At 39.7% G+C, this 19,479-nt stretch overlaps 1 protein-coding gene and 1 long non-coding RNA gene across 2 annotated transcripts; one reads left to right on the forward strand and one right to left on the reverse strand.

Annotated features, from left to right (window-relative positions):
• The first annotated feature begins 1,557 nt into the window (after positions 1–1,557).
• LOC106928297 (amyloid beta A4 precursor protein-binding family B member 1-interacting protein-like) lies at positions 1,558–18,351 on the forward strand. The gene is made up of 13 exons (XM_015004441.2): positions 1,558–1,613; positions 5,478–5,537; positions 8,008–8,092; positions 9,722–9,927; positions 11,334–11,405; positions 11,485–11,644; positions 11,729–11,850; positions 11,915–11,983; positions 12,089–12,232; positions 15,831–15,941; positions 17,368–17,466; positions 17,546–17,630; positions 17,810–18,351. Exons 2-13 carry the CDS (start codon positions 5,478–5,480, stop codon positions 17,857–17,859), a joined length of 1,263 nt encoding a protein of 420 aa, XP_014859927.1. The 5' UTR covers positions 1,558–1,613; the 3' UTR covers positions 17,860–18,351.
• Positions 6,377–9,704, reverse strand: LOC106928298 (uncharacterized). The gene is made up of 3 exons (XR_001420445.2): positions 9,590–9,704; positions 7,740–7,839; positions 6,377–7,259 (listed from the first exon to the last, which is right to left on the reverse strand). It is a non-coding gene; the product is annotated as an uncharacterized LOC106928298 (long non-coding RNA).
• Positions 18,352–19,479: the final 1,128 nt, after the last annotated feature.

A 19,479-nucleotide genomic window follows, 5' to 3' on the forward strand; every position in this document is an offset into this window, starting at 1 on the left:
AAACATACGGCCAAGTGAGAAAGGAATCTGGATATTCAAACCGTAGTGACAGGAAACAGCTTGATCCTATCGAAAACCCCAAACCCTCAGACAAACAGTAAAAATATGCATATGTATTTTTTAAAAATAATTCTTACATATTTTAGTCTTTAACTTCCTTTTTATTTTTTGCATCATTTCCCTTAGCAGCTCAAAATATTGTTTTACTTTTATATATAGGTGAATATAAAGTAACCAGGAAGTATTGCATGTCTGGTAATATTGAAGCTTCATTATGTAATGTCAAGTGTACAGCATTACACTTGACAGTGTGTGGTGTATCTCACTGACACACTGCAAAAACACCAAAGTATTTCTGGTGTAATTTATAGTGCAAATACTTAGTTTTGTCTTATTTCAAATGTACTAACTTATAAGTAACCTTTCCTCAATTTATAGGTTGTTTTAAATCAATAATTACTCAATATTGATTAAAAAATAAGTATTAGTTCCAATGGCAGATTATTTCACAATAAGTGAAATAATCTGCCATTGGAACTAATACTTTCTAAAATTAATATTAAAGAATTATTGCCTTAAAACAAGCTTCTATATCCTGCTGAGACGTTACTGTAAGTTAGTTTTGTCTTATTTCAAGTGTAGTAAGATATTTGCAGTAGAAACTAGACCAAAATACTCTGTAAGATTTGGTAGGTTTTTTTTTGTTTGTTTTTTTTGCAGTGCATCCCTTGATTACATTTATCCTCTCACATGACAGGGAAGCCATTCCTCTTAGCCACTCTCAAAACTGGGTAAAAACAAGAAAACATAGCATTCAACCCAGACAGATTTGTGTTCGTTAAACCTTCCAGACCTCTCAGGTCTTCTGGTTCTGGTTCTGCTCTGCATCCCCAGAACCAGAACCAAACGTGGAGAAGCAGCATTCAGCTTCTGTGCACCACAAATCTGGAACAAACTTCCAGAAAACTGCAAAAGTGCTGAAACACTGAGTTCCTTTAAATCTGGACTAAAAACCCACCTTTGAGCCGTAGTTACTGGAGCATTGACCAAAATATTTGATATGAATTGATGATTTATCATGGCACACATTGTGCAGTTATTGACTGCATGATGTGTCTTTGATGTTTTCATGTTTTCATGATGCAAAGCGCTTTGATTTGCCTTATTGCTGAAATGCGGTATACAAATAAACTCCTTTGGTTGATCGAAAGTTGGAAAATAACTTAAGCTTGTCTTTATCTGATGCCTGGTGAGTAATTAAGAAAATGTAAATAGCTGCAACTTAGACAAACAAGCCACAAAGGCTTCTTATGCTCAATACAGCTGTATTTAAATGAGACTTCTCTGCAGTGGCGGAGTCACACAGGCGTGAAGAAATGCCCCAGTCTATCTGTGGTGCAGAAGCACATGTATGCAATATGTTTAGAGAAAAAAACCCACTAAACCTCACAGGGTTTTACTAGAGAAGTTTGATCTACTTCCTGATTTCTCAGGAAGTTCAGTGAATATCTGCTAGAAGTCATGTGGACATGTGGTTACTTTATAAAAGTGACCTGTGGGCTGTTCATCAGTCACACTGTCGGGGGTGATCGCATGTCTGAAAGGCAGGAGAGGTAAGAAGGTTACAGCTATAGTTAGCAGAGATGTGCATGAGTGTGTGTGTTCGTGTGTCTTTTCAGTTGATTTTTAACTGTATGTTGCATTTATAAAGTAGTATTTGTTTTCTGTAAGTTTAGTTGGTGCAGATGCAAAGCAAAGACGCGTTGTGTGAGAACTGTCTTTGTCACAACAACATCTTTTATCTGTTTGCACGACAAAGGAAAATTAGAATTTCTTCCGTGAACGAATGTGCTTCGGCGGGTCTGAGTGAAACGCCGGGCTTCAGCATCACACAGCGGACGCGACATTAAAACTCATCAGGCCTTTTTTCTGCGACGCAAAGCTCTTTTACATGTGCACGCCGCCGGATCTTTTAAGAGTTAAATACCAGAATATCCACGTCAGCCTCGATTAAGTCAAACACATGTTCGCTCACAGGAGCCAACACATGGGACGTGCAACTAATTAGGAAACACCAAGAAGCTCTCAGCCACAAAAAAGGGACCAGACATGACAGTCGCCTGTCAGCAGTTTGCAGTTGTCGTGTTCCTTCCAAGCGCACGGCCTTGATAAATCGTTTTCTTACCCAAAGTTTGGGTTGAAGTCGATTGTTTACGTGCCCGGTGGTTTTGCAGCAGTTTCTCGTTTTGTTGACGCGTGAGGTCGATGCCTCCCACCGAGCGACAACTCCTGACAGGCCCGAGACGAGACAGTGGCATCATACAACGCTTGTGGGTTTGTCACGAATCATGCTCAAAAACTTCATTTATTTATGTATTTATTCCCGATTGCGGTTCTTCAGCTGAAAGGCAGTAGAAGACAGAAACCAAATCTTAATTCCCACATCTAGTGCAGGCGCAAGTTTGGACAGTGTTTTTCACTTTCATGCGAAAACAAGACTTGGCGTCAAAGGATGTGTACCTGTTCCCCTTTATTATAGCAAATGGGTAGTCTGTTTAGTCGAACTTACACATAAGAAGAACAAGTGGAACAGCACAGTGTTTCTGCTCAGTTTGTCTGTATTTACAGTGGATTATTTGCCTTTTGTATAGAAATGAGGAGCTGTTTCTGCAGAGAAAAATCCTGGATTCATGTACCAGAGACGGTTTCATTTAGTGGCATTGTGTAAAGTTTAGATAGTACAAATATTTGTTATTAAAGCTTCATGAAGACATTGTCTGAAATGGTATAAAATTGTAATGAAAAGCACTGAGGACCCAAAATTCCAGCCAGATGCAATCAGTAATCGTTTAAAGATTTCTGAAAGTGGAAAAGCAGGAAACCAGCAGATTCAGGAGCCGCTGAGGAGGGAAGAGATAAGTTAGTGGCTGATGAGATAAGTTTCAAAGCCCGAGTCGCCAAGTTTTCCAGATCATTGAGTGAGTTTGGGTAGTCCTGGGTGGCCCGTTCATCTTTGATGTCATTATTAAGTCATTGCATCAACACACCCATTAATGCATCTTGATTCCAGGAACTGTCTGCAGCTAGCAAATGGAAATCAATTATGAGCTATGATGCTTTTACTGCCTTGATTAAAGGATGGCTAACCCCTAGATGCCTCCCAGTCAGGGACTGCGTGTTCAAACACTCTTTAAAAAAAGATTAAGAAGCACAAGAAGCATATTTGTCCTGCCACGCTGCAGTTTCCCATTGTTTAGCTTTAACCGAAAGTATTGAAACGACGATGGTAATTTTTGATCACAGTGGGGAAAGAAGAAGTTTCTAATTCAAAACATATTTCATGATGAGTCAGGAAAGATCGACTCTGATCCGGGTTTCCTTTTACGCCATAGTTATATTGATGAAGGGTCCACGATGGGCCAGATTTTGTGGAATTGAGAAAGTAGGAGATCATCAATAGCAGGTTCAGGAGCCTCTGAGTAGAGAGAGATGACTGGAGTTTGATTAAACAAGGCTGGTGTGAATGTACTCTAACACTCTGCAACAAAACGGTGAAGAATGGAGGCGAAAGTTTGGGAAAGTTTTGGGAATGCTTTGTTGCTGCAGGATGTGGCCAGCTCATTGTCATGGAATCTACCTTAACAATCCAGGTTCCTTGTGGATAAATAAAAACTGGAAAAATAAAAACTAAAACAGAAACAAATTGTTTCTGAAACAAACTGTGACCCAAAACATACCAGTGAATCCAACAAGAAGTGGCTGAGAAATAATATTTAATAAAAAATAAAGTAAAATAAAAGTTAGTTGAGTTTTATGTTTGTGTGCGTTCGTTCAGTCACATACCAAACCAATGTGTAAAGTCAAAACGCGGGTGCACCATGACTGTCCTTCTTTGCCGTTTCCCTTCTTTATATCTCTTGCTTGTAGTTTCTATAATCTCTGCCTTTGAAACCCTTGGTGGGAAACCCTCTCTGCAGTGCTTTCACCAAGTTGGCAACCACACAAAGCTCGTTCTTCAGTTTGCTTTTTGAAGTCAATCCACATGAAAGGTATATATTTGATCCTGGGAGCTGGCAAGACGATGCCTCCATATGGAAACACCCAGACGCTGAGTTTCGTGAAGCACTGTCCACTTCAATGAAACCTTTTAGCTGGAACAATAAATGCAAAACATTTCGTGCCGCTTAAGCAGAGGCTTAAGTGAATGCATTTGGACAAGGTGTGTGGATAGAAATTGACGTGGGACGCCGACTAGATTGAGATCCCACCTCTTTGATTCTGGGTTTATTGGGGGTGAAGCACGCTGCCCGGGGATTAAAGGCACTTTGTATTTGTTTACAGCAAGAGGAGCATGGAAACCATTTCTGCTCCGCTTCTTTACAACTCTGCATCGTGGTGCAGAGCGTCGCTCAAGCTGCCCAACGTTCTTTTTTTTTTTTTTTTTTTGTGAAGTCAGTGGATTAAGCCCAAACCGTTTCGATTTTCGGTGCTTCTTGCCAGAAACTGATTTTAAGCTGAACTGAAAGTGTCAGTAAGTTTTCAGTTCCTGATGAGCTTTGCTTTGTAATCGACTACATATTCTCTTTCAACTTTTGCAAAAAGTATTCATGTCCCTTACATTTTTTTTATTTATGTTTTTTTAGTTCCAGACTCTAACATTAGTGTACTATTTTATGTGTAATAGACTAACACAAAGTAGGTGACACAAATTTGAGAAAATGTTGACTTGTCAAGTGAACATTTGTACATGGATGCCATGTCTTTTGGGGTGCGTTTATATCACCTATGCACATCTGGAAACTGGCATTATTGCCTGTTTGATTGGAGTGGCGGCGTCAACAAACATCAGTTGTCAGGTGTTGCCTCAGAATCTCAATTAGACTCAAGTTTGCAGTCTGACTTGTGTCGGAATCGAGGCCACAGCATAACAAGACCAATACGTCGAGGAAGGCTGAGACCAGAGCTAAACAAAGACCAAAGCAGAGTCGGATCACTTTACAAACTTTTAACCATAATCATATTAAAATAGTACAAGCACATTTTCTTGCATTAGATTTTCTGAATACATTTGGGCAGCTGACGCAGGGATTCAGGCAAACAAAGGGGAAATGCTTCATGTACCTTCGTATTGCTTAGCTGTAAGCTACGACTCTTTTGGTTCCACATTCCCGTCTGCATGCTCTGAAAGCTCATGGACTCAATTTACAAATAAGTTGACTTCTGAAGCCAATTTGTTGCACTCAATTACGTTTAAGAAAATCAGAGTAAAGGAGGTGTGTTACAAACACACATCACACTTTTTAGATTTTTATGGTCGTGCCCTGTACGTTCTGTTGGTCCGCCATATAAAATCGCAATAAAATAAAAGTAGGTTTTTTGGGTTGTAATATAACAAAATGACAAAAAAAAAGTTTAGTTGATATGAATACTTTTGCAAGGAGATGTATGTATAGTAATAATTTTGCTACTTTTGGCAGATGGATGATATCGATGCTATGTTCAGCGACCTGCTGGGAGAGATGGATCATCTCTCTCAGGTAAGTTCCTTTTTCTTTTCCCCAACTTGTTAAATTAACAAGCTGGCTTGTTAATTTATAATTTATAAACAAGCCAGCTGGTGGACGGCTGTCCGTTTGATGCAAGTCAGTCGGCGTGTTGGTGTTGATCAAAAGTGAACACACAGCGTCAGAGGAAAGAAAATGTGACAGACACAATTTACCGAATGACGCTTTATGACAACAGTCATAAATATTCATGAAGGCTTATTCATGTTCATGACAGGTGTTATGTCATGTTCATGACAGTGTCATGTCAGTCTTATTCAACCCCCTTCAAATAAAGTGTTACCTATTTTGCTTACATTCCACAGAGCTTGTAAAATCAAGAGATTTAATTTTTTTTTTTTTGTCTTAAAATCCAATTATGCCTAACAAGAAAGTATTGTGTTTAGGTCTCCAATTTAGTTAAATGTGTCAATTAACCTATAAGAAGTTTCAAAAGCCATGACATCATCGTCTGAACTTTCGTTCGTTGCTTAAAGAGACGGTAATAATTCTGTATGCAAACTTTTGACTTTGAAGACTTTAATAAATAAATATGTTTAAATCTGACACATTAATTCTCTCGTTATTGTGATATTTAGCAAATAGAAATCATTTTTAAAAAATTCTAAGACTTAAAACAAGAGAAGTTTGGTCTGACTTAACGTCATGGATAAATAAAAAGTGTGTCCTTTTTTTATGTGTACGTAAACTTCTGGTTTAACTCTAGGTAAGGTTTAGCGATTGGACTGTAGACAAGGAGGCTCTACATGCAAGCAGCACAATGCTTAGTGCTCCGTTTGCATTAAGAGGTGCTTATTCAAAGATGACCACCGCACTTTTCATATTTTTATTGGCAAAAGAAACAAACAGCAACAAAAATGAAATGCAAGAAGGTTTGCGATTGTGACAATTCATGGATATGAATGATTTGGCGAGACGATGTTTCCCTGACGCTTTGGTTGGTTTAAATTCGCCAACATTCTTGTGCGGCTCAGAATATTAATTGTAAATGTATGGCCAAATGATTCCTCTTCATTTCTCAATTCACATTCTCTTCTTTTCTGGGATAACAGCTGTTTACAGATAACTCCCTTCACCTAACAGTCTGATCCTGATGAATTCATAATTTCTTCAGGATCTCTTGACTTTCCTAACTGTCTGTGTCGGTATGTTTCAGGCTCCTGAGCATCAACAGATCCGTTTGTTTCTAACTCATTTACTGATGGCTTTGCATCTCGTAAAATGAGCTGCAGCCTCACATGTTTGTGGGTCAGCTCAGCTAAAGGAACGATCCCACAGGACCAGATACCACTGATAAATGACTTTCTGTCTTAATAAAACTGCGCTTTAAGTCTTAAAGGCCTCGCAGCCGTTTCTTCTGCAGATGCTCTACTTTAAGTGTCACCAGAACGGTCAGAAGACGGTTCCTTTCTCTGCTCAAATCAACGTTTGGGGAATAAGTTAATCATGCGACGTTTGCCACGTTTGTCCGGATAATTTCAGATTACACCAGACGCTCTTATGTTTGGACTCTGCAGATCATAAACAGGATGAAAACCGGAGCCGCTTGCATTTGGGTCGGACGTCAGACCGTGGAGATGATGTAAGCCTCTCATCATAAAAACTGCAGCTTTCGCCAAGAGCATTCTGATGTCTCATGGAGACTCAGCCTGAGGCATATTTTACCATTCTCCTTCTCCACTGTCTGCATAGAGGCTGGAAAGGAGAACAATGCAGAGAATGGGATCAGTCTATAGTTCATGTCAGATTGACTCACACTGATAGTTTGGAGCACTTTCTTTGCAAAATCATAACTGGAAAAGCAATTTCAAACAAGAGAGTGTGAATGAGAAGGATTTAAATTAAAGTACAATCATCCCCATCATGATATTAATTATCTGCTTCAATTGACTTTGAGGAAACAGAGCAATAAGTAATTAAAACTCCAGCTTTGCCTTTCCCTATCACTTCCAAAACTGTAAAAGTACGAACTACATCGACAGCCAGGCCTGGCTGCTCTAGATTTTTGACCATCAAAACTCTGAGATGCCAAAGATATCCCCAAACGCACCACTGCTGCAAAATACATAAATACATGCTCAACGCTTTCAAAAACGAAGGTCCAGACAGGTGCATTAATTAATCTCATGCGACTCTATGCAAGCGCTCCATCTTCACTAACGAAGATTCACTCACCTCAGCATGCTGAATCCTTTAAGGGACTCCAACTGACAGCAGCCCGGCCCACTGACAAAATCAGCTGATGGTTATCTGATCACTCTAAGGCTTCCATCCCCTGCAAAAACGCAAAATCATACCAAATATTTTTCTTCTAGTTTCTTGTGCAAATATCACAAGTGAGTTAAAATGTAACTAACTAAACTTTCTTTGTTCTGTTAGTCCTCTAGTTTGTTCAGTATTTAATTTGAACCCTGACCTCCGGTCCCTCCACGTCTCTCTGCAGAGTCTAACAGAAGCCACAGTTTCATCAGGAGAGGATGCGGCTCCGCAGGAGAGCTCCTTCTCCATCGGCTTCAACAACCTGAACGGCAAGTTCTCCTTCATTCTCCACTATCTCGTCTGAAGCTGGTGCAAAATAAATCGGCAAATATTCAACATTCTGTAGGCGGAAGCGGCTGCGGATCAGAAGGATGAGGAGTTATGGGCGAAATGGGAAAGAGAAATTTTCAGCAGGTCCACTTCGTCATTTCACGTTAGCGGATTAATTCCTTTTTTTTGTGGAAAAAACATCTCCAACCAAACTATTTACATAAAAACCTCTCCGACAATTGTCAGCACAGATTTTTGTTCAATTTCAAATGTAACAATTCACAGTTTAATCCGGTATTAGCTGAAGCTTAACGGGCTTTTGAGATAGCCAAACTCCAGTATGAAATGTATTCATTTCATACTGGAAGTGAATACATGCATGCAAGATTTATATTTTTGTGAAGATTCAAATTGTGATTATAAAATTGCTGTTTATTTATAAGGGGGGGGGGAACGATGATTTGTTATGTAATTTTAGCCAAATGTAGCTTTTGTTGTGAAAATTTACAACAGAAAGTCAGATTCAATATTCAATGCATAAAAAAAATCATAGAGAAATGTATTAATATTTGAAGGAAGAAGTCCTTTTCACTCTTGTTTTTGAGCTTGCACAATTTCAGCCAGGTCATATCATAAGCAGATGCATGACGGGCAGATAATGTTGCATTCATTTCCTCCCGCGTTAGCAACAGTTATCTCCAGGGAAAAGCATGCAGCCCTTATCGCTTTGCATCAAAATGAACCCTTATGGCAGAACATAATGCTAAAAATAATGCACATGGATGACGTGGTGAAAAAAATTTAATTGGAAGAGCAGGTCAGAAGTAAATATCTTTTCAGAACTCGATCTCCTCAAGCGCAATCTAAATTAGTTTAAACAAACCACCAGAGTCTCTTTTTTTTTCTCTAAAAGAAACTTCTATTAAGCTAAAAACATCTGAAAACATTAAGCATTTTTTACAAAACGCCTCATGTTTTTTGACAGACATGTTCGGCAGAGTCAGATTATTAAAAACATAAGAAAATAGAAAAAAAAAAACCTCTAAGTGGTCCAACATTTAACCACAAACTGCACGTATCATCACAGATGTCATTTCACAGACAGTGTGCCAGGAGACCGGCACTGTGTTCAAGGAGAAACCTCTGAGCCGACACGCTAACTGCGCTACAAACTTGTCATCGTCAGAAAATAAAGCATGAAAGCGTTTTCCAACGTAGCTGCCTGGAAGAATAATGTTTCAAAACAAATGTATGGTCTTCCTCTTCCTTTAACTAAACCAATATGGCTCTCTGGAAGCAAAATGTTTGCCCACCCTGGCGCCAAAAGCTAACTGCTAAGCTGCTAAGCTAACTTGTAGCAGATGTGGGATTCTCTGAGTGTGCAGCATCCCAGTCGAAGTCACTCGTACTTTACAGAATTTTGTAGTTTAGAAATAACAAAAAATACATATTTTAATAAGCTGTTTGGAAGTTAAAGGTAATAATAATAAACTCACCTGTGGCTAGGCTTAGCGATGCAGGCTGCTAGCATTCGCTGGTAGCACAAAGTGTATAATCTTACTGTGGTGACAGAATGTGTAAAGCTGAAGGTCTGTCTAAGCAAAGCTTTCCTTTGTATCCCTCTGCAGAGTCTCTGAATGAGCTGGAGGACCATGATCTGGATGCTCTGATGGTCGATCTGGAGTCAAAGTCCACCGATCAACAATCTTCCACACACAATGACACCCGCAACCCGACAGGAAATGAAACCTCACCACCTGCCGTTTATCAAGAGTCCGAGCCTGTGGTAACCTTTCCTATGATCACCACTCAGTCATCGAGAGCTGTGAAAATGGTAGGACTCAAAAGTTTCACAAGGCACTGCACACGCAAATTTATTTAAGCCTGAAAAAAAAACTGTCATCTTTAGTTCAAAATAGCTCAACGTTGAAATGCTCTGCAGACGTCTGGGCAAACACACAGACATGTGGTGTAAAACTTTTTTTTTTTTTTTTTTAATGTCTGGAATTGATTTTAGATGCTAAAAATGTAGATGTGTGTTAGCCACCATGTTACAAAAAAGTATCAGCTACAAGCTTTGAACTTGGAATCTGTCAAGGTAGTGGTTTACTATTTGTATGGTTATCTTCACCATAATATATACTTCACAAATAATATATCAGGCCACCACTGTTTACCTGTTTCTCCCAATTTTTCCACATACATATAATACAGACTATTTTCCAGACATTTTATACTAATGCTACATCACAACAAAAAAATGCTAAAAATAGTTTAGAATATTAAACCAAATGAAACTACTGTCAAGTTTCAGTTTTGTAATTTCATGTCGTCTTAAGGCACTTTTTAAAATAAAACACTGGGAGTTCAAATGAACTGCGATGGCCCAGCTCCCTCTAAAAGGTCTATCCTGCCTCTTAAAGGGGCAGTACTATGTATTTTCCAGGTGCTCAGTGCCATTTTATAGCAAAATCAAGTAACTATTTTACCTTCATGCTACATATATCAAATATGACTTGAAAGAAATTAGACTTCCTAATTTAACACCTTGAAATTGGGCCTCTGTCTCTTTATGAAACTTATGCTATTTCTAAAACTCCACCTTCAGGAAGTCATCACAATACGACTCCTCTATTAACCCTTTAACAACGTTTTTACTAGCGTTCCACTGAGAAGCAGCTCGAATAAAGAGCTCAGCAGATGTACAGTTTCACCAGGTGTTTGCTAATTGCTGCTGGCTAGTCTGAAGGAGCCGAGTGGGGGAGGGCTGATCTGTCAGGCGGAAGCTCTGAAGCTTGGAAACTGTAGCTCTGAGGAGGAGCTGCGTCTCAAAGGCGGGGCTAGGTCCAACCAGGTGTTTTGTACAGCAGAATGGGTGCCATGGGAGATTCAAGGATTTCTCAAACATACATGCATGAATCAAAGCAACACTCCAGGTGTGTTTCTGATGAGGAAATAACATAACACGATATGAAGTTAAACAAACAGATGTAACGTAATACTGCTGGAGATATTAGCAAACACCTGATAGATCTGTGAATCTGCTGAACACATCCTCCAAACTACTTCTCACTCCTAAGAACAGTTGTAAATAGCATAATGGAGAAACGTCATGTTGACACGCTGAAGGCAAAGTGTCAGAAAGAGCAGAAACGCCTTAAAGAGACAGAGGACGAGGCGTCATGACGTGGATCATAGTTTTCCCTTGGTTGTTCTGACGTTGTAATTCATGGTTTCCAGAACGAGCCCCAAACGAAGGCGGATAAAATTAAAGTGGCTCTGGAGAAACTGAAAGAAGCCAAAGTGAGGAAGGTAAACTCAGCGCTCACCGTCTGACTTCCACCCTGCAGTAGCACAGCTCAATTAAACCAAGCACTCCGCCCCTTTACAGTTGATTATAAAGGTGCTGATGAGCGACAACAGCTCCAAGACGCTGATGGTGGACGAGAGGCAGACAGTCAGGGACGTTTTGGACACTCTGTTTGAGAAGACACACTGTGAGAACAGCATTGAATGGAGCCTGTGTGAGACCAATCCAGACCTGCAGACTGGTGAGGCAACCAGCACACGCCGAACATTTGAGCCGCACCCATGTGGGCACTCATTCAGGCAGCGTTTTCCTCAAATTGTCTCAGAAAGGGCCTTTGAGGATCACGAGTGTCTCGTGGAGCCGCTGTCGGCTTGGAGTCGGCTTAGCGAAAACAAACTCTACTTCTTGTCAACCCCTCAAAAGTACATGATGTTCACAGAGCCTCAGGTAAGCCCCCTTCATGAGAAATGCCTGAATGCACTACCGACCCTAACCCTAATCCAATGTGCAGATTTTTTACATGTGGAAGAAGAAATCTAGCGGCGATATGAACAGCCAGGCCAAAGAGCTTCTGATCAAGGTTGGTTACGGTAAAAACCGTAAAAAAAAGTCTCCTCTCCATCACACATTTTAACTCGGTTAGCCAAGAATTACCTTTGTGCTGTTTTTTTATTTCTTACAATAGGAGCATTTCGGAGGTTCTACCACTATTGTCCCTAATCTCGAGGGCGTGTTATACCTAAAAGAGGATGGGAAGAAGGTTTGGAAACCTCGCTACTTCATGCTTAGAGCCTCTGGGATCTATTATGTCCCCAAAGGAAAAACAAAGGTATGACACATAAAAGAAAGAAACTGAAGGGGTAGTATCTTGTAAAACTAACCTTTTTGAGCTTTATGTCATGTTATAATGTTATTCGCTCATCACAAACATACCTGAAGTGTTGCTTTGATTCTTTAATGTGTGTTTGAGAAATCCTTTCATCTCCCATGGCAACCATTCAGCTGTGGAAAACACCTGGTTGGACCCAGTCCGGCCTTCAGAGCTTCTGCCTCACAGAGCAGCCGTCCCCCACTCAGCTCCTTCAGACTAGCCAGGAGCAATTAGCAAACACCTGGTGAAACTGAGCATCTGCTGAGTTCATTACATGAGTTACCTCTCAGTGAAACATTGGTAAAGACATTAGTAAAGGGTTAACAGAGGAGCCATGTTGTGATGATTTCCTGAAGGAGTTTCAGAAAGAGCAAGGCGGCCTCCATTGTCGCTAAATCCAGAAGTAAAAGTTCTTTTAAGTCATATCTGGAATATATAGCATTTTTAAAACAACTGAAGGTAACATCGTTATTTAATTTAGATTTTTTTTTAAATGGCACTATGTGAAAATAATACTGCTCCTTCAAATCTAACCTCAAGAGTAGAAAAACACATCATTATTTATAGCACTAGTGAAAAAGTGTTTTAATTATACTACTGCATTGTTTCTAAACGATTTAAGAAGTAAAGTGAGATCCAGGTGGTTCAAATTGAAAGCAGTGGACTATCTAATCATTCGCAGATGGGTCGGAGCGTGCAGATGTGTGTTAACACAACGCTAAGAAGGAAAGACATCAGCATTGACCTTGGAGAACTGAAGTCCATTGTTCTACAATAAGATTATTAACAACAGGAAAACATTTAAGTCAGCTAAAAACCAAGAAATATCAGTCTGTCCAAACAGAAGGAAGCAGCATAATTTATTCTGGCTGGATTGTATCTGACTATATCACAAGTTGTCGAAGAAGACTCTTTCGACAGATGGGGTGGGGGGGGCAGTAGAGAGATATTTGACTCTGTTTGCTGAAACCCAAACATAGCTCGTGGAAAAACACCTTACAGAAACTGCTAAACGCAGAGGGGAAAGGTGATGACCTGGGCTTGGTTTGGTTGACTTCTAACTTGCCCAAATGCCAAGTCACGATGTTTAGCAAAAACTGAGTCAGGCTGCAGTGAAATGTCTCCAAACATGGCAGCAAATCTACAACAGAACGGCTGTAGATAATGACTCAGCGTGATGCAGGGAGCCAGTAAAAGCCCCGATCTCAGCCTGACTGACATGCTGTAGTGGACCTTATTAGAACATCGAGCGTAGAGAAGCAAATACCCTAAAAACTATGTGAATTGCTGTTGTAAAGAAGACTCAGCAACAATTTACTTCACCACAATATGAAAGACAAACGGCTACCAGTAGTTTTTGCTCTTGTTGGTGGTTGGTATAAGCCACTGCTTTATAGTTTTTCCACCATAGTTTAACCTTTCTAATGTGAATAATTTCAACCTGGAAACTGAGGTTTTTCTGCTCTTTGGGTTTAAGACTGAACTAATTTTAGAATCTGGTAAAGAGCATTTCGTTTTTGATATGCTGATGTGTAAAAGTGTAGAACCGATACAGCGTGACATTTTTATACCGTGACCGTGTCGAGTTTGAAAATAACTTTATTTAGAAGTGGTTGTTTGCAGGACACAACTGCAAACACTCAGCCCCCACGTCCGAAAATCTCCTTCGAGAATGTTGACGAGCAGACTAAGGCTTCGTCTTAACAGAGACTCTTGCTGTGAAAATTGCTCAAAATTGAAAACTTGATTAGACTTGATTTGCAAAAAAAAAAAAAGCCAGTTTTGAGTTGATTTAAACCCAGATGCACATTAAAAATCCCACAGTTTTTAATGTGCATCTGGGTTTTTCATTGAACGTCACATTTTGTATTGAGGTGATGGTGGTTGGAGTTTCTCCTGTAACTGGTGGGTTGCCATTTCGGAAACCGGCTCCATATTTTCCAGCCGTCGTGTCCGTGGGCAAGACACTTCACCTGCCTTACGTTTCGTCAAAGGCAGCTGTGGTTACAGTGTAGTAGCTTCGCCACCATCAGCGTGTGAATGACTGAATGTAGAGTAAAGCGCTTTGGAGTCCTCTGAACTTGATACAAGCACAAGCCGTGCACCATTTGCCATATTCCCACATGATCAGACAGTCATTCTTATGAGCTGATATATACCGGACTCTATTTAAAAAAAAAAAAATATTACACAAGTTGTGGAAAAATGACTGAAACTCATTGCAATGAGAGAAATAAATAGCAGCCAGTCAAAAAGCTTCACTTTCAGGAAGTCAATAGGCTTCAACTCGTCACCAACAAACCCAAGTTTGTCGGTGAGGGTAAATGTGTCAACATTATTCTCATCTGCTGAGAAAGAAAACAGGAAGAAAAGCTGTAAAGGTTTTAGACACTGTCCTGTGAACTGTGTATGTTAACTTGTTTTCAGATTCTTTTATTTATTTTTACAGTTCTTTAGAATGTATTGATAAATATCAAGTTCAGTTGCACCTAAAACTATTCAATCCGTTACAAATAGACTTCCTTTGCCGCATTCAAAATTGTGTAGGTGCTTCAAGAAACAAGTCACACAGGAACTGTTAAATAAAAGTAACATTTCCAATGTTTTTGTCTAGATTTATCCTACTTTCAATGAATACTCCATCAATGTAATTGTCTAATATCTCCAGAGAAGAGATTCTTACCTTGTGCAAACAAGAAAAAAAAGGAATACAAAAACAAAACAGAGGTTGTGATTGTTCCCAGAGATACAGCTGAAGGTTTTTAGAGTTAAAGTTGAAGGAGCAGTGGCTGCACCACCTAGTCGGGGTAAAAACAGGAAGCAATCACCGACTGCCAAGGGCCAGGTGGTGAAAAACTAAACGCTGAAATCCTTCTTTATTGAACTCCAAGACACACTACTGCAGGCCGAACAAAACCACAAAAATCGGTTCCAGTTTCCTCACAGCTCCATAAATGAGTCACAGAGGTTAACGGAAACATGTCTAGCTTGTCCATAATAAAGAACATCTTGGCGACAATGAAGCATGGTGGCGGCTATGTGATGATACGGGGCTGCTGTGCTTTGTCCGGTAGTGAAAAACTGCTAGATTTAATCACGGGACTGCAAATCCAGGCAGAAAATGCCGTATTAGTTCTAGTTGGTTACAGAAGACTTCCTATAACCCCGACCCTCAAGCGCCCCTTTCCTGCATGTTTCAGGTGTTTTCTTGCTGCCTCACACCTGACTTAAACAACTGAGTGATTACAATTGGCATAACAGAGGAGGTCATGCAATGATTTGAATCAGGTGTGCTGGAATAAAGACACGCTTAAAACATGGAGAAGACGAGTGCCTGAGGACAGGGGTTGGGAACCAATGTCCAAAGGCCTTTTCACATGAGGAGAAAGGTACGGTTCATCAGAACGTGGTGCCAGACCATGAATCATATCTGCTGTAGCTCATGACAGCAAAGAGGTGCTACGGATTCTTGTCTTGAAGGAGTTGCGACATCCTTTGTACGTCTTCCAAAGTTCTCAGCAATGCACACCCTAAAAATGTCTTTCTCTCTTCAAAGTCTTCCACTGATCTCACCTGTTTTGTTCGCTTCGAAAAAGTCAACGTCTACACCACCAGCAGCTACAAACAGAAATACCGAGCTCCCACAGACTTCTGTTTCCTGTTAAAGGTAAGGTGCTGTTCAGGATTTAAAGAGCTCCTTTACTCTTCAGGCGTTTTTTTTTCTCTATGAAAAGTACTTTGATCACTCACTGGTGGAAACTATATTTTTCGCCCTAATGTTCAAACTGGTCTTGAGTGACCAGTATAAGTATAAGAAATGCAGTTTCATGATCAACTTTGTACCAATGAGTTGCCTCTCGGGCTTATTGCAGCTTAACAGATGTGCTGCATTCAGAGTTCACAGATGGGTGTATTTTTAGCCCCCGTCTGAAATCTTGAAGGTGCACATATGAAAACAGCAACGTGAAAGAGGAAGACGGTGCGCAAAATAAGGAACAGAGGGCGGCGAGGTGGTGCCCTAAACCAGAGTGAGCCGAGGTGTTTCCGTAGTTTCAGCTGAAAAGATCCGAGAGCAGCAAGAGGGCTGGTAACAACATGTGGAGTCAAATATCAAGCTGCAGGTTTAAGAGGGCATGCTGACATATTGTTTGGTTTTACACAACAAAAACAGGACAGCTTAAATTCTCTAGATACGGGTAAAAAAAAAAAAAAAACTAATATCAAATACAATCCCTTCTTTTTTCAGTTTTAGCGTGCCCACACTGCCCTCTGCTGGCTCTTTTTTTGTACTACTCATTTAAGAAAATAATGAAACCATTTCCTACAGCGCCTTACACGAGGCATAATAAAATACATTCATTGTCTGTGTAGCTCTAAATGAAAAATGTCAACAGTGTCAGCGTGCTTATCTCAGCTTGACCCAGTTTGGAAAATGAGGGGTTGTAGCAAAACAACCGAGTCCAGTGGTTTAATCAAACTCAGGCACATTTGTTGGCACCTAGACGTGTCAACAGTCTTAAAATAAATCCAGCTTTTATGGCGGCGTAATCTCACGATGACAAATTGATGCAACACCAGAATACATTTATTCAGTGAGGGGACAAAAATCCCATCGAAAAATATATGACAAATAAGCAATTTTTCACCATTGTTTTTTTTTTTAATTAATTAATTTATTTATTTATCTAAATCACCCAGAATCCCGGGTCATCTCTTGTACAAACTCCTCTTCAGTTCACCGTACAGATTTTCTTGGTAAACCATTTCTGAGCTTATTTTTCCACGTTTTGGAACATTGTCACACTGAAAGACTCACTGATAACACTTTTTTAGGTCACCTGTTTGTTTCAAAGTATTCATAAAGTCATGGACTCTGACAAGGGATTTTTGGAAGAAAATCAGGCCCACAGCATTACAGATCCTCCACTGTACATAACGGTAGACATGAGGTGCTTTCCCACACATTGCTTTCTTGTTTCAGGGCAAACCTAAGAGGAGCGTTAAAAGTGAACTGAAATTTAAGGTTGCAGTTTTCAAATGCTCCAACGTGAGACCGTCCTTCTGCAATAAAATACAAACATACTCTGTCTTAGCATCCCTGCATCCAGAAGGAGTCTCCCTACATCAAGATCCTGTGCTGCGAAGACAAACACACGCTTCTGCTTTGGGTCAACTCCATCAGAATAGCAAAGGTCAGGTTCATCGCCGCTCGCTGTGATGCGCATTGTGTTGCGTGTTCTCAGATGTGTGTCCTCTGTGTGTGTGTTTCAGTACGGCGCTGCGCTGTACAAGAACTATCAAGCTGCGGTGACCAGAGCATCCATTCTGCAGATTCCCTACTCAGCAGCAAACAAAGGTGAGAACCCAGAAATGCAGAAGAAAAAACAAATGGCTTGTCTGAAACAGCTCCATCCCAGCTAAATCCTCCAAATCTCTCTAGATACGTCAAATGTAGCGATACAACAATCAGGAAAGGACAACCTGTTGACTAAATGTTTCGATTCTAAAATTGGAACTTTTTATATTTCTCTGCAGAGAAATCCAACAGTGCTACCTCCCTGGAAAGCCCGTACCCAAGTTCATAAGCTAATTTCACTGAAACTAAACCATCACCTGACACCTGACTTCTTCAATCCTCCTGGACAAGAATATCTTTGAGACAAACAAGAACTTCCTTCAGCACAGCATTTTGCCTGGAGTTTGTATCACTTTGCAGGTCTCGTTTATTCACACCTCTGGATAAGAGGTGGAAGAAAATGAAGCCTAGAACAGTGGTGTCCGAATCTTTTCCCAGAAGGGACAAAACTGTCAAGTTACAAACTGTTGGGGGCCACAAAAATAATTTCTTTATAAATGAAAATTTTAAAGTCAAGTTTCATGTGCCTCTTTTTTATTTTCATATGTTCAATAATAAATTAACATGCAAAATTTTCTTGAAACAAAATAGTCATATTTTTGTAGAAAAGCGATCTATGGAACATTGTAGACCCGAAACATAAAATGGGTTGTGTATAATTGTGTTTATTTATAGAACATCATTACAATTTCCACATTTTTAATATTAAATTTGTAGTCTGTAGTCTGGATGAGGCTCTAGTATGTGTTGTGTGTGTGTGTGTGTGTGTGTGTGTGTGTGTGTGTGTGTGTGTGTGTGTGTGTGTGTGTGTGTGCCTGCCTGCACTCTACAATATTGCAATATTATAGAGTGCAAATATTATTGCATTAAGAGTTATTATTGCAAACTCTTAATATTTCTTTTGAAGCACTTTGCAACAAGGATTAATGTAGGATAGTATATATATATATATATATATATATATATATATATATATATATATATATATATATATATATATATATATATATATATATATATATATATATATACACACACAGTCTGAAAATGCAATCTTGGAAGATCAAATAGATGTCTGAATCAACTGTCTGTGATTTATTCCAAATTTGTGGTCAGAGGATGTCCATAATCACTTAGTGGGCCGCGAATTGTCCCTGGGGCCACTCTTTGGACATCTCTGACCTCAAATAAACCCATTTTTATTTGCACTGGCATGACCTTGTAATGTAAGGTGCAAGGTCATGCTTGTACCTCATAGTATAAGCTTGACCTTGTACTGTAGATCGTGGATGTACAGAGTCAGAGAGAGGAATTCTGTGTTAATCCCATTTAGACTATTGTTCTTGAGAAATCGTCTCAATTTGCTGCCAGTTGCCTGTTGTTGCTTATTTAACACAAAGGTTCTGTTTGGAGGCACTTTGGCACCATCTAGTGATCACAGTGTGAATGACATATACTTGTAAATACAATTTATAATTTTCTTAAAATAAAAATGTAAAATTCAGGCAGTAATGGGTTAGGAAATAATTGTTTATGGGAAAAAAAACGTATAAGAAGTGCAATCATGGGAGTCCTGCTGTGAACATTTGTCCTACTCCCCATTTCCAAAAAGACATCACTTTGTCTCCGAGGTCGGACGATAAAGAGATCTTTAACTCTGTACAAACTCTGTGTGTTGTACAAACGTTTTGCCAACGTGGCCAAAACTGTAAAGCTGAAAGTATTTTCTGTGCCACAATTTTTTATTTTATTTTATTGTTTTTATTAAAGCTGATTTAAGATGTTTGTCCAGATTTGTGTGTGTGTATTTTCAGCAACAAGAGCAGGATGTGGCTCGCTATTGCGTTAT

Source organism: Poecilia mexicana, unplaced genomic scaffold (genome assembly GCF_051168715.1).
Source record: "Poecilia mexicana isolate PSO_F unplaced genomic scaffold, ASM5116871v1 scaffold_17, whole genome shotgun sequence".
Lineage (NCBI taxonomy): Eukaryota > Metazoa > Chordata > Actinopteri > Cyprinodontiformes > Poeciliidae > Poecilia > Poecilia mexicana.

Excerpts from the sequence above, each read along its gene's own strand:
- LOC106928297 (XM_015004441.2), top strand. The coding sequence starts at position 5,478 with ATGGATGATATCGATGCTATGTTCAGCGACCTGCTGGGAGAGATGGAT. Across the intron at positions 11,406-11,484 it reads AAGAAGCCAAAGTGAGGAAG|TTGATTATAAAGGTGCTGAT; the intron begins GTAAACTCAGCG and ends GCCCCTTTACAG. Across the intron at positions 11,984-12,088 it reads CCAAAGAGCTTCTGATCAAG|GAGCATTTCGGAGGTTCTAC; the intron begins GTTGGTTACGGT and ends TTCTTACAATAG.